Genomic DNA, 14,792 nt, shown 5'->3' with positions numbered 1-14,792 from the left:
GGGAGGTGTTGGCATGCGTGTGTCGTGTTGGATAGGCTTTTTATCTGGCACTGTGTCCATGCAGTGTGGTGATGCTATCAGCATTTAAACCTGCTCCTCAATGGAGCCCTGTCAGCCAACAATGGAGAGCAGCATTACCCAGAGTGCAGCAGGACAAAGCCTTCTTTCGTTATCGGAGGATTGGAATATTCACAGACTGATTTAACTGCTTTTACCAAGGGGAAGTGTCAGACTCCGAAAGAAAGAAGGAGAAAAAAACGGGGAAAGGAAGAAAATAGAAATGCAGGATTATGTGACCTGCAGGATGTTTACAGATACATTTATAGAGCAGGAATTGCAGATTCATGGGTGAAATTGGGGGCATGAAATGTAACCATGGCATACGTAACCTTAATATTTCTTTAAATAATGTTTTCCTAATTTCTTCTTTCTTAATTGTCCTCCCTCTTTCTCTGCTCCTTCACGCCCTCTTCTATATATTGGGTTGCTTCTATCTTTGTGAGTCTTTGAAGTGAGTGTGCAGTTAGGTGGCACAACGCTCTGTCTGAAGAGTAGCAAGACAATGATGAGATTTGCATGGAGAAATTAATTTACTTTGCTGAATTTGCCCTGTGTATTGGCGCTTTAATCTGGGGGCACATTTGTTTATTGGCATACAAATGTACATCTGCATGGAGCTATGCTTGGACGCCATGGTCTCAGCAGCTCCCTAATCGCTTGAAAGCCTGGAGATGCGGAGCATGCCAACGAGAGAGCGAGAGAGAGGGAAGCAGCCGCGCCCAAGGCCTCCATCATGCACTCCTTTATCTGAGCTCAATAGCTCTCTCCCACTCTCCCGCTCTCTTTCAGGCAAACAGTTTACATTTCCAGTGTGCTGGTTGGCTCTTTATTGACTTGACATTATAAAGAGGCATATTGGAACTGTCAGTGGTTAACTTTTCAAAGCAGAAAAAAACAACACCATAAAGGGTAAAGCAGTGACTCCCAAGTATCAACTGCAACAAGTTGTGTTCAAAGATTGAGTCTAAAAGTAACGAAAACGGTTTATTTAAACTTTGGATGTAATTATGTCACTGAATTTGTTTGTTTTTTAATTGTTCATATATTATGAATAATCTTTCATAATTGTTGCCATGATGAGTTTATTTACCCAAACAATTATGATGAACATCATGAAAATGAGGGAGATGCAGAAGATTGAATGGCCAAAGTTTGGTCTGCTTTGGTTTATTAAGTGTAATAATGTAATAATCAGCATATAATGTAAGAGCATATCATTCAAGAGCATATAATGTAAGAGCGCATAACATAACGTAATAACTGAAGGCATTATATAACAAACAAATACAAAGTTGAATAATGTAATACATTCAGTGCATACTTTAATAATAGTACTCTCCTTGTCTTCTTAAAGCATTGAAACACTTTCCTCCAATTTAAAGCAACTGGATATTTTCAGCAATCGGTTTTATCCATATTTCATAAATTAATGAAGCCACTTGAATGTGTGACAGAATTCAGTGACCTGGACAAATGAGAACCTTTACAGAGATGACACTGAATATAATATACCGGTTGATTCTTATCATGTAAAGTAAGTGTTCCATACATAATGAATCCTGTTACTTTAGCACGCCTGTTTAATTAATCTCAAACCTGTGCACATAAGAACGCATGGATGTGATACCTGCGCACAGAACAGTATCCGAAAGTGGTATTTTACTGCTGTCTGGAGAGTTAGTATAAATATGCATTCTTTAACCTTTCTGTGAATAAGCAATATGCCCAAACAAGGATAGGATTTAAAAATCCTGCAGATAAAAAATACAAGAACTCATATTTTATTCACATTATACCCCAACCATTCAAGATCAAAGTGTTCAGATCCCTGACAAATTCCAACATATCTATGATTAATTTACCTCTGTTTGAAAATCATTATTCACAAGCTCATGGTTTAACACTTGTGAAAACTTGTAGTCCTTCTAAACTAAAGAAAATGAGCTGAAAAAATTTGTTTTCTGATGGCGTATTGTGATTTCAATTTGACATCCCTCCTTTCAGTACGAATGCCCTTGTGCATATATTTCCTTTCAATTTAATTCTCCTGATGAAATTGAATGTCAGTCATTTAAACATACTTTGTAATGCACCTGTGTGTTGTGTGTTCACCGGAGTCAAGGTGTACGAGTATGTGCTTACCTTGAAGGATTTCATTCCCTCCTCTTACTGGAGAGGTCTCACAAGCCAATATGGCCGAGTGTTTATCTAGTTCGAATGCCTTGAGTTTCATACTATTTGACATGTAGAGATGGGATATAAGGATTCTGTGGAAATAGAAAGACAGAGGGAGAGATAGGTGGAGACATGAGGAGAGACGTGGGGGAGATAAGAAAAGGAGTTAGAACCTATAGCTCCATAACAGGTTAGCTTCAAACTTTACAGAAGCAGTTCTTCCCTGCAGCAAAATCACATTGTTTAGTTTTTCCTCCTTTATTTTGGTTGCATTTTCACATTAAGTGTGTGTGTGTGTGTGTGTGTGTGTGTGTGTGTGTGTGTGTGTGTGTGTGTGTGTGTGTGTGGGTTAATGAAGAGCAGTAAATGAAATCCTTTATTGTGTTTGATATAATGTCAGCTTCCATTAGGGAAACTGGGGCTACGAATGATTGCTAGACTATCGAGGCCAGGAGAGGGGTGCAGTGTGTGTATGTGTGTGTGTGTGTGTGTGTGTGTGTGTGTGTGTGTGTGTGCGTTTCTGCGTGCTTGTGTGCACATCCCAGGGCACGGCGGAGGCACAGAGTGTGTTCTGTAATTATAAAATCATTAGCAGGTGTCCAGAGGAGATATGAATATGACTGTAATCTGTCCCCACCCATGATGGAGCGCTTGTCTCACACTCAAATGTCAACCTGTCTCAGCCAGTCCATCGAAAGATCTCACACCTTCAAATTCAAAAGATTTAGTCTCAGCAAACACACTTCGTCATTTACATGTACCCCTACATATGACAGCCTTTACGGACCAGCCATTTTTCAAGAACATATTGTTACCCTGTGCATTACGGGATAAATCCACTGCCAAGGTCCTCTGCACATGTAAGGAAGTTTCTGGGCTTTAAAGGCTCCAACCTTCACTACAGCGGATATTTTGAAGTTTAAATGAGTAACTACAAGCAATGGATGACATTAAAATAACAGCATGTAGCAATGACAATAAAGCACACTGGCAGAAGAACAGTCTCACAGTCTGACAGGCGTACAGACAAACAAAAGATAGGCAGGCATGTATCTGGTCAGACATAAAAACGAGCAGATATTGTAGCCCTGGCGGGGAGACAAAGTCACATTGTAATCTAGAGCAGAGGAGCGGTTTCTATAGCAACAGTAGGCATCTAACCTACGCGCCGCTGCTTTTGCTGAAATCTGAAATTGGTGAAAGGAGACTGGTATTGAGGATAGAGAGATTGGGAAAGATGAAGATAAGACATGGCAGGGAGGAGGAGGAGAGATGTGGCAAAGGGAGGAGAGAGGAAGCAGATCGAGATAAGGGTGAGGAGAGTGAAGGAGATGAGCGGAGGAAGATTGATGTAAGGGAGGGGCTGGAGATCATCACCTGACCTCAGTGTTTGTCTCCTGCTTGGAATTTGTTGGTCCACTCAGCATGATAGATTTAATTTACTGATAGCACTTTGAGTCAGTGGGAATTTCTCCGACTTTGTATGTGTCTTTGCGTGTGTGTGGTGTGTGCGCACATACACGTGGCCGTGTTTGTGCGCACGCTCTGTGTACATTCACAAGTGTACATGCTGTATATGAGGGCCTGTAAGCATGCATGCAATTATGCATTGTACATGTGTATGTGTGCAATTGCAGGGTGGAACTTGGAGAGAGAGATGTACGTAGGATAGATGCGAGCCGGTGTATCAGATGTGTGTTTAACCCAGACCCTGAGCCCACAGAGACCTGTGACCAGCCGCAGCAGATGGCCATGCCACCCCTGGGGGCTGCTCATAGGGTCATGGTGGCCTCGGACTCGTCTACATGAAGCCACCTCTTCTGTGCATGTCTGTGTGCTGTCAGAGTGTGTAGCTAGAGGCAGAGGTTGTTGCGTTCATGGGATCAGTGTAACTCTAAGTCCTTGTGTTATGTTTAGAGATCTTATTTTCATCATACTGCAACTTACAAACAATATAAAAAGTATCATTTTGGTATATGACTGCAATGGGTTAGAACAATATTATTATTTTCTCAGTAGTACTGTAGGTATTGTCATAAATACTATTTTCAATCAAGTGCATTTCTTTGCTTTTCACAATCATTTCCTGATTCCTTTCATTACCTGATTTGTAAAGGATTAGGGTGCAGTCTTGTAAACACAGCTGTCCAGCTGTGTAAACAGACATTATACCAATGACAGATGTGTTGACAGATAAAAAGAAAATAAGATAAAATGCCTAAGATGTTTGGTGCCATCAGAATAACTTCAATGCTTCTTTGTAAAATATCTACTTTGTGGAACTCTACTGGAGGGATAACATATAGCAAACATAATTCACACAATTTCTGTCCTCATCAAACCATCCGGGGACCCTTCTGCCCTGTATGAAATGCCCTTCATTACGTTTCTTTGTTCATTTATTCAGGTGTTTTCATTTGATTTATTACCTACCACTGTATATTGTATTATTTGCAATAAAATAAAAAGTAATAAGGTGCAAAATAACAACGTGCAACAATGAAGTGTTAGCAAGGGAGCTACAGTGTTGGACCTCTCTCTCTAAACTCTCTCTTCAGCACTGTGTGGGATGTTTTCTTTGTGTATTATCTGTTTTAGTAAAGCTGCTGGACAGTGTCTCTCGGGTTCAAGGAACTCAGCGTTTATTTACAGGAAGCAGTCCTGAATAATGAGTTGTAATGCCGCAGTAGTGAGAGTAAACTCTTTAGAAGCGAGGGACCAGTCTAAGCAGGACTGGGCTCCAGATCAATCCTGCTGGCAGACACAACAACACTGTTGCTCTGCCACAGTCTCGCTCGCTCTCTTTCTCTTCTCTCTCCGCAGAGGCACAGGCTATTTTTAGCCCTGGCGGCTCTTTCCCCACTGCACCCACCACCACCACCCATCTCTTTCCTCCCAATTCATCCCTTCATATCACCCTGACCTCAGCTTCCTGACTAACCCTCCACCTCAACCCAATGTACTCCCTGAACAATCCCCTCTGATCCCTCCACTCAGCTTCTCCTTCTGTCCTCATTCCTGATCTTTTTGACAGAGCTGTGGAGTGCTGGTAAGTTGAGGAGATTTGTCAGGGGGGGAGGCATATTCTGCTCCTACTCCATCTTGTCCACGCTCATTACCCAAAGACACAAGCTGTGTCCAGGCTGGTCCGCCCCGTGTTTGGTGTCAGTGTGAGTTTTGATCATACTGTGTTTCTTTGGTGAGTTGTTAGGGACTGAGCCGAGCTGATGACTGACTCTCTGATTAGCACTGGAGGCCAGCCAAGACCCCGGTTGTGGTGTGTAGAGAGGCTCTAATGCCGAAGGGTGCTGAGAGAAAGGTGGGGGCTGGCAGAGAAAGAGAATACGTGTGCATACAGATGCTGTACGAGTTAAACAAACACATGTGTGTGAGGCAGCGGGAGAGAGATAAAAACAGGGAAGAGCAAAACGGTGAAAGCCAGCAAACAGACAAACAGAAATTGAGAGAGGCGTGAGTAAGTTGTGTGTAAGAGTCAGGGCCCACCGCACCTGTACAGTAGACTCTCTCTTTGTCTGTCTGGCGTCCTCCCTCATCAGACCATGACCGGAGCTCCTCCAGTGAGGGCGAGTCAGTCACTGTGGTGCCCTTGAGAGTGTGCCCTCGGCCAGCCTCCTCATGATAATGAGGCAGGCCCCACAGACGCTACTCGCTGCATGCAACCCCTGCCCACCCTCACGGCTGCCTCCACGGAAGATAAGGACGCCATTTCCGAGGAGAAGAGAGGAGGATAACAGCCTGGGTTTGGGTTCCTTGCTCGGGGTAAATGCATGATGGTGAAAGGTTGAATCTGGGGCTCTGTCTTGTGACTGGTAATTTCAGTCTGTAATTAGAGCAAAATAGTGCATCAGAATTGCATACTTGAACATTATTTTTCTTATTCCTTATTGTGTTTCTCTCCTTTTATGAAAGCTGCTTTCCTTGACAGGAAACACAGCCAGTTGAGGTCGATATTTTGAGTTTATTCTTCTCTCATTGCAAATTGAGCTTGCACACGGCAGATTTTTTTTCAAGTTTTCCACAACACATGAAAATGTGACAGTATTTTTAACACAAGTTCGAACATGTGCCACTCACATTGCATCTTGTTAACCAAAGCATTGCCCAGATACATTCAGTTATCTGCTCACCTTCACCGTCATTCCACATCACACTACTTCTCCTGTGTTCTGTGATGCTGATTATATTCTCATGCTGAACAGTGTGATTGAATATAACCTTGACTCTCTCTAGCTTACCACCGCCAAGGGTCAGGTCTGATATAGACGCTGCTATATCTTCTCTCATCACCTGTCTTTTCACTTTTCTTTTCTGCACAGGAGAATGCCATTTCATACTACGATTCCAAAGCGGATTCAGATTATGTGAGTACAGTACGGACTGCTCCCCCCTCCCCCGTCTGTCTGCCTCAAACCCCAAATCCTACCCACTCCACTTCCCTGCCTCTGCCACCCTTTCCTGCAACCCCACCCTGTCTCTACCCTGGCCTCCTCGGTGTTGATGCCCCCTTCCCCCCGGTCACAGACCCCTGGGATGTCTGTGTCTGTTAGTGAGGGGGCACTGCTTTATGGTGAGTTGGTGTGACAGAGCAGGGGCAGGCCGACGTGCATGTGACAGTGACTGTCCTCCCCCAGTCTTATTTCCAGAGTTTTCTCCCTCCCCATAGATTGCAACTGTGTCGACTACGGAGCTGGGTTTGTTAGACCTCCGCTCTAAAACACGGGTCATATCGCACTTTCATACACGAGGACGCCATTTCAATCATGTGTGTCATTCATGCTAAAGAATATGAATCACATTTGTGGAACAACCTGCAGGCTGGGTATCGCAGTTTCCTCCATAAAAGCCCTGCCAGTGGCTGCAGTCCCTTCTTAGGATAGGTCACACTCTACGCCCGTGCCCGCAGATTCATTAAGTTTCGAGGAGGAGTGCAAGAATCCCCCCCCCCCCCCCCCCCCCCCTAGATCACCAAAGCACAAAAGATGAGAAGACAGTGAGATAGAGAGAGGAAGAGAGTGAGGTGGAGGAGCAATAAATCATGGTGTGATTTTCTCTTTGTGCACGCCACTCCTGTGATTAATGACACAGCGCTTTAGGGCCTGTCAGCACATCTAATTGGAGAACATCAGTCATCATTAACATGGCACACTGAGGTCGAGCCAGTGACACACCCCTGACCCCCACTTCACCGACCCCACAACCACCCAACGACAGTGGCAGAGGTCAGTCAGAGGTCCTTCCTCATCCCTGCAAACCCAACAGTACTCCCATATCCGAATCGTGATTCCACCCACTATGCCCCTTTTCAATTAAGGCCTTACCATTGGAGAGAAAAAAATGTGCCATATATGTAATACTGTACTGCACGATCCGCGAGATATGATAAGAACCCACGTTTAAAATAAGGTAAGTGATTCGCAGGGTCTCTTATTCAAGGCTGGTCGCCTCTGCTCCCTATCCTGTACTCTTTTCCCGTGTTTATCCTCTTGTCACTGTACCCTTAATATAAGAATGCAATGTGATTTTAAAAACGTGTGCCAACGCATGTTTGAAGCGTTTATTCACCAGCCACCTTTGGGCTCTATTAATTACACATTCTGATTTTATTTGTATTTTTAATTTATTTTTGTCCTTTAATGGCTTAATTTCTCCACTGTCGTCTGTTGTATGCAAGTTCCACAGTATTAGGACTTTCAAAGTCTTATTAGCCATCGGTTAAAACTACAGACAAGATCAGCATCCACATGCAAAGTAATAATGTGAATATTCTCTGGACTGCATTATCACACTTTCACTGCAATACTTTTATCCGTCTGGTAGAAATATATTGTCAATCATGTTCCTTGGTAGTAATTTACTTTGAAGACAACCATCAAATATATACATTATTACAGGGTGGATTGTTCTGACATTTACTCAAAAGTTTGCTGTTTTTAAGTTGTGGCATATATTTAATGTGCTACGGCAGCTATTTACTAATTGTAATGTGTTTTTTTTTTTTGTTGGGATTCCTTGTTTGTGTAAAAAGGCTGTTTTTCTACTTTCTCACTCGTGCCTGCCTTCTTTCAAATAAACACCCACTCACACACACATACAGGGTCTTAAGTGACATGTTTGAGGTTACCCCTGGTTGGCTGGAGGCGGGAATGAAAGAATCTTCAAACTGTCATCTCTGGCCTCTTCATCCTTTAATTAAACCTTGAGGACGGGGAGATAAAATTAACAAATTGGGTAATGAATTGAACAAAACAGGTGGTGGATAGTTGAGGAAAATGAACCAATCAGTCTTTGCTGTGTGGATTTATTCAGCTCCTAATTAGACACTGCCTTGGTTAATTATGATTGGGCTCTTCTGAAGGAAAAGAAAAAATGAACTCCCTGCCCGACAATGACAGAATTAGTGTCAGACTGAATGATAAACAAACACCTCAACCTTACAGTTAGTGCTGTTGAAAAGACAGCATTTTTTCATATCGTTACAATTATTGTATGATTTTATTGTGAAGCAAAAAGGGCAGATCTGACCTGGTCACCATTTATTTATTTCTCTCGCTTAGAAAAGCTGCATCCCTTTTTAGTTCTGTCTCAGTCCTTCCCGCTTTTCTACGAATTAAGAAATAAAACAGCCTTATTGGATTGAAACCACAGGAAAAGATTATTTTTACCACCGCTTCAACAGTGGTAAAATAATAGAATAACACTGTTTAGTAGCTTCAGATCAGGTCTCAAAAGGTACCGACTTAAAACAACAGGATGCTAGATTAAAATAAATAAAACACAAATAATGTCCAATTTGCATTGTACACTGTAAGGACTCTTTCCAATAAAACTAAAATATCAGCAAGTTCTTGTCTCACGACCTTTCACTTATTGGGGTTAGGGTTAGGCTGAAGCTCAGCTCTCCCCATAGTTGCGTGTCAAAGTGTCCTTGAGCAAAACACTGAACCCCCAGTTGCTCCCCGGGTGCTTCACTGCAGCCCCACTGCTCCTTAATAACTAAGGATGGGTTAAATACAGAGAAGAATTTCCCCACAGGGATAAATAAAAGTGTACATTTTCTTTCTTATCTAGATGAGCTGTCTGTTTAATTAACAGGACCTTTGTGGAAAAAGGAAAAATGTGTTAAAGCTGTATCACTTCTCAACCTTTTAGTGTTCTCAAAAAGTATTGCAAATGTTCACGAGAATTAAAAATGTACTTTCTTTCCATTTCTAACATTGTTATATGACATTTTGAGTAAAATGCTCTCTAAGTTCATGTTGAGAAAAATCTAAACTGCTTTTACTAAATATTTAATCTGATGAGTTTTGAAGTAATACTTTATCAGTATTGAAGTAATAATTTACCAGTTGAATCAGTTGAAGTCGTAGTGTGTTTGTTCAGCACACATGTATCAGTCCGAACATATGTCTATGTGTTCATATCACTCATAAACGGGTCTCTGTCATAACAATGATTCTTCCTTATGTTGACTTTGAATGGGACTTTAGCACAACTAACCCACTGCCTGTCCCAACAACAGCTTTTAATTGCATTTTAATAGTCAATTAAAGTTGGCCCATCAATCAATTTCTGCTGTGGACCTGGGAGTTTTGATTTAATTTCTCCAAAAAACAAACAGCTTTTATTATGTCAGATCCAATTAACCCAAGCTGCTTTATTAAAATGAAAAGTGATTGCAGTCGCATATTAGCTCCACTCACATATTTGTATTTAAGTAAAATCATCTCCTTAGCCTTCAGTATACATGAGGAATGATCAGAGATATGAGTTTTGTCTTAGTTTAGTCCTGTTTAGTCTAAGGGTTTTAGTGAGCGCCCTAAGGAGGTAATTGCATTGCTAAAATCAGATCCAGAATAAGCCAATAAACTGAGTTGGATAGTAGTTATATCGAGCTTGCATTTTTTTCATATCACACAATCACTTCCCCCTGTGGGAACAGGCACAGATTGGACTCCATTGATAACTTATCAAGATAAAAAGCTTAAATGTCAGTTCTCTTTTATCTTCTGGCTTTCTTTGATATCTGACACTTTCCTAATGCAATATGTGTGTCTGGCTTTCTCATAATGTACAATGGCCACACTGAGCATCTGTAACAGTGCCAAAACATATTAGAAATATGCAGCATTTGTACAATTTTTTTTGTTTAAACAATCACAGGCAAGACAGAGGAGACGGTCTGTTATGAAATATGCTTGAATGGGTGGGAGACTGTTGAGTTATAGTGGATTTTATATACACTTGCACATGTAGATAAGAGAGGTTATATTTTAAATTAATACATAAAGAAAGATATGATAATTAATTTGAGGAATATTCTGAGGAATGTATTATGAAGCATAAGAGTGGATCACTGTTTTATTATTCTGTTTGTTAATGACAAATCTAATGATTAATTGTATGATGCATGAGAATGAATGGGTGTTTTATTGTTTAGACAATAGTTAAAGGGATGCCGATTGAAACCTGAGATGTTGCTTTTATTCTGAAGGCAGGATAATATGGTTTTATTCTGAAGGGGAACTTCCTGTCCTTGACCGGAAGTGTGAGCTTTGACCCCGCTAGCTTATCGATTTGAGGCATTCTTTGAAGCGGCCGATGGAACTAACCCTCAAGTGTGAACCTTATGTCTTATTCGCTGGTCAGCGTAGCATGCTGTGTCTCTGAAAGGTATTTGCATGAATACCTCCACTAACCAATGGGAGCTTAGCTCAGCGAATGAACTGCGAATAAAACTAATTGTAAGACGTGAATTTGGTCTCTTACGTGGTGACGCCAGACAGAAACTGTTGGCTACGTCAGGAGACTGTGGAAGCGAAGCCATGTGAGCACGTCCGGGCCTGGACCATGTATGTATACAGATGACTCTTGTTTGTTATGATTAAATAATGATTATTATATATCTCTGGTTTCGGAGCTTCTTCTTCCAAGCACCAGGTAGCTCGAGATTCTCTGAACTTTTACAAGACTAAAGTGTGATTAAGTGTTATTTGTTGCTAGTTATTGTTATGCTGCGTGAGTTTACTCGCCCGACTATTTGTGGTCTATTCGCATCATTCACACCTTAGAGTGGGCGTGGCTTATCTCTGTGTCTTCACTCCATGGAAACAGTTATCATATCCGCCATGGAAGAAATAACCACTATTTCTGCTTTATACTTGTTGTGGACGTCATTCGCGCCGCACCATTTGCGTCATTCGCAACCATTTGCGCCTGTGCATTGACTTTGCATGGGATCTACTCGTGCGAAAGATTCGCAACGCTTTTGGTGTGAACGCAGCATTAGGGTTAATTTGTATGGCACCTCATGTGTCTGTGACAGTCACCTTGGTTACTAATGAGTCTTTCTGTTAGATGTATGCTCTGATACCTGCTGTTGTTCTCTGACGAGAGGGAAACTATAGAACCACCTACATCTGAAGGCGGAATAATTGTGCTTAATTCTTGCTCAACATTATTCAAATGCTATGCAACTCTATGTTTGAGTCATAAAGAAAGACAGTGCTTTACTGTTTGTACCAAAGCCACATATGGGCACTATAAAGCCACAAGATGGGAGGTGACAGAATGATGTCCTATATTTGCTTGTATCCACATGTTTTTAATTGTATGCTCACTCATGTGTGTGTGTGCGTGTGTGTGTGTGCATGCGTGCATGTGTGTGTCTGCAGACAGAGGATGGAGAAGAGGAGAACCCGCTGGAGAGCGCAACGTCTTTGGAGCTGGAGTTTGTGGACGATCCCAATTTTAAAAACAAGGTCAACTACTCTTCCAGTGCAGTTCAGATTCCTACAGACATATACAAAGGCTGTAAGTACACAAGCATACTTTGTCTATTAGTGTTCTGGTGGAAAGGTGATTGAATGAGTGGCACTGTATAACAGCTTCATAACATGTATCTGGTAACACATGTACTGAATTAGCCACGACAGTTAAAAATGACCTCTGCCATACTGACTGTTGTGTAGCGACATTAAATAAAAGTATTACACACAGACAAATCTATAATCATATTACAAGCACAAGTTTCTGGAGAATATACAGAGGCCTCAACCACGTTCTTTTGCAAGTGTTTTTGCCAACTCATATTTACCCATGAATGTCACTGGTTATTAAAGCAACTGGTTTTATATGACGGTATAGTGGTAGTAGTAGTACTAGTACTAATATCCCTAAAGTATAATTAATTGAATACATGTATGTGTACACTCCAAGGCCAGGGATTTTGTAAATACAAATACTTAAATATATTAATACTTATATTTCTTATATACCAAGAGATGAAACAAGATATCATCTCGGGAAATATATATTTTTTTCCTCATAATTTATTTTTGGTTCATTAAGGTTTAATGGAAATATGATAATGAATATCGTATATGGGTTACCTGTATCATAAATGTTCCAAGATCTCACCTCCTGGTTTTAACACCGCTGGGTTGTGGATAAGTGACAGTCTTGACTTGACCTTTCCCCTTTCCCCTCTGTATGTTAGCTGGATCTTTTCATCCTTTTTCATCAGTCATCACTTTAACACACCAACGTGATTTTAGATGACAGACGGTCTCTCACACCATATCTCCCCCCCCACACCCACACACACACACACACACACACACACACACACACACACACACACACACACACACTTCCTGCTTGGCACCGTACTGCCCTGCGGACATAACACCCTCCTTAGTCTGTAGCTGCCAAATGGACAAAGAGGAACACATGTATCTTGCGGGACTCTGATTTTGCTTGGCATGTTCCCTCTGTTATCCACCTCTAACCTTTTGTTCACTGTCTGACTGTCTCTTTAAAGACTCAAAAACCAGAGCATGTGCTGACAGACAGACATTTTCACAGTGGCAATTTTTCCTTTCTGTTATTATCTAGCTCTTTGCTCTCTTTGTTGAACAGCCACTGTATGGCACCTGTCTGTGACAATGCCCTCCAGCTGTGTCTCCAGACAAATCTTGTCAGAATTAGACACTCGTGGTTCAGGAGGAGACGTCAAAGGCTACAGCTAACTCACAATAGAGCAATCAGGCCTGCACATTGTTCCCAGTGCCATTTTGTGCCAGCTCTGGTTCCCTTGTCTGAAGCCATGAGTCAGAGAATAAAGGCCTCTTGATTGAGCCTGGTGGAGACTTGAAGAGTAGAGTGGTACAGTGCATGAAATTAGCTCTTTCACTTCTCTTCTGTGGAAAATGTTTACTCTTGATGTTTAGTTAGCTCCCATTGTGTGGTCTGCTGTGCTGAGATTGCCAACTGCAGATTTTGTGCCAACTCCATTATGTACATGTGTGTATGTGATGTTTTAGTTGTTGCTGATGAATATTTTTTTAAACATGTTGCTGCCCAAATGTACAGTAATTTTTAAAGACCATTTTTTCCACCAAACGTCCTAGCGTAAATGAAGATATTAGAGACATACATTTTGAGACGTCAGATGTGAAATGCAGTGCAGACGAAGTTAAAGGGGAACTGATATTACACATCAAAGTCTGTTTATAGGTTTTGAGGGGAACTGGTGCATGTACTGCAGAGGGAGCTGCAGGAAGTCTGGTAAAATAATTGGTAGGGACTGAGAACTACAAGTTTTAAAATAAAAAAATATCTGGGGTTGTGGAGTTAGAAAGAAGTGAGCTGACCAGACCTCTGTAGCCCGCTCCTCATCTTGGCTTGAAGCTAATGGTTTGAGGCTAAGTGAGCCGCTACTAGCATACCATACATGCATCTCTGACCTAACTATCACATTGCATTATGGGTAATGTCTGCTTTAAGTTTTGTCAAGGAATAAGAATGTGTGTATAGAAAGGATGATATGTCTGGTTCTGCTGCATCTATTTTTATTTTTATTTTTTTATTAGGAGTTTGACTTATAGGAGTGCACAGCTAAAGTAGAGTACTCTTTTATCTAACTTAGTTTACAGAAATGTACATGAAGTTCATATCATTGGAGTTGCATTTGCTTTAGTGAAATAAAGGTAAAGGGGGCTTACTAGCCAATGTCATGTTCTCTGGGCCCACCAGTGGGAGCCTGCAGGGTGCCTTGGAGAGGATGTCTGAGGAAACCAATGTGGGCGGATTGTTGTCTAGGTATGGAGAGGTCTGGATCTACAGTATATCTGTGTGTTTAGGATTAGCAGAAGAGAAGCAGTGTGAGTGGGTAGATTAAGTGTTCATTGCTCAGGGGGAGGCCAGAGGAAAGAAAAGTGTAGGAAGAATGGAGCCCGGTCCAAAGTACAGCATAATGTTCAACAGTTGGTGTGATATTCTCAAGAGTTGTTTATTAGCACTTGCTTGCTCGCGTTGTTGGTGTAACTTGTTTTGATTTGTGCACATTGTTAATGCACTGAATAAATTGACTGTGTTTCAGAAAATAGCAGCATGAATTGAGAGTCACAGCAAAATGGGTGTCCTTGGGGATAAACTGAGAGAAAGGCACAAATAGAAGGAAAGATAGAAAGAACAGGGGTGAGAGGAGAGAAACTTTAATAATAGAAACCATTTAGAGCAAAAAAAAAAAATCTTTT

General features: G+C 41.5%; 1 protein-coding gene across 1 annotated transcript in view; it reads left to right on the top strand.

Moving 5' to 3' along the window:
* cacna2d2a (calcium channel, voltage-dependent, alpha 2/delta subunit 2a) overlaps positions 1–14,792 on the top strand; it is a 133,584-nt gene that overhangs the window by 73,330 nt on the left and 45,462 nt on the right. Inside the window, exons 5-6 of the mRNA XM_034532777.1 lie at positions 6,573–6,617; positions 11,928–12,066. Of these exons, the coding sequence (XP_034388668.1) occupies positions 6,573–6,617; positions 11,928–12,066 (184 nt within the window). The remainder of the gene's footprint in view (positions 1–6,572; positions 6,618–11,927; positions 12,067–14,792) is intronic.

The sequence above is a fragment of the Cyclopterus lumpus genome, chromosome 5, assembly GCF_009769545.1.
Source record: "Cyclopterus lumpus isolate fCycLum1 chromosome 5, fCycLum1.pri, whole genome shotgun sequence".
Lineage (NCBI taxonomy): Eukaryota > Metazoa > Chordata > Actinopteri > Perciformes > Cyclopteridae > Cyclopterus > Cyclopterus lumpus.
This window is presented reverse-complemented; position numbering and strand designations above follow the sequence as displayed.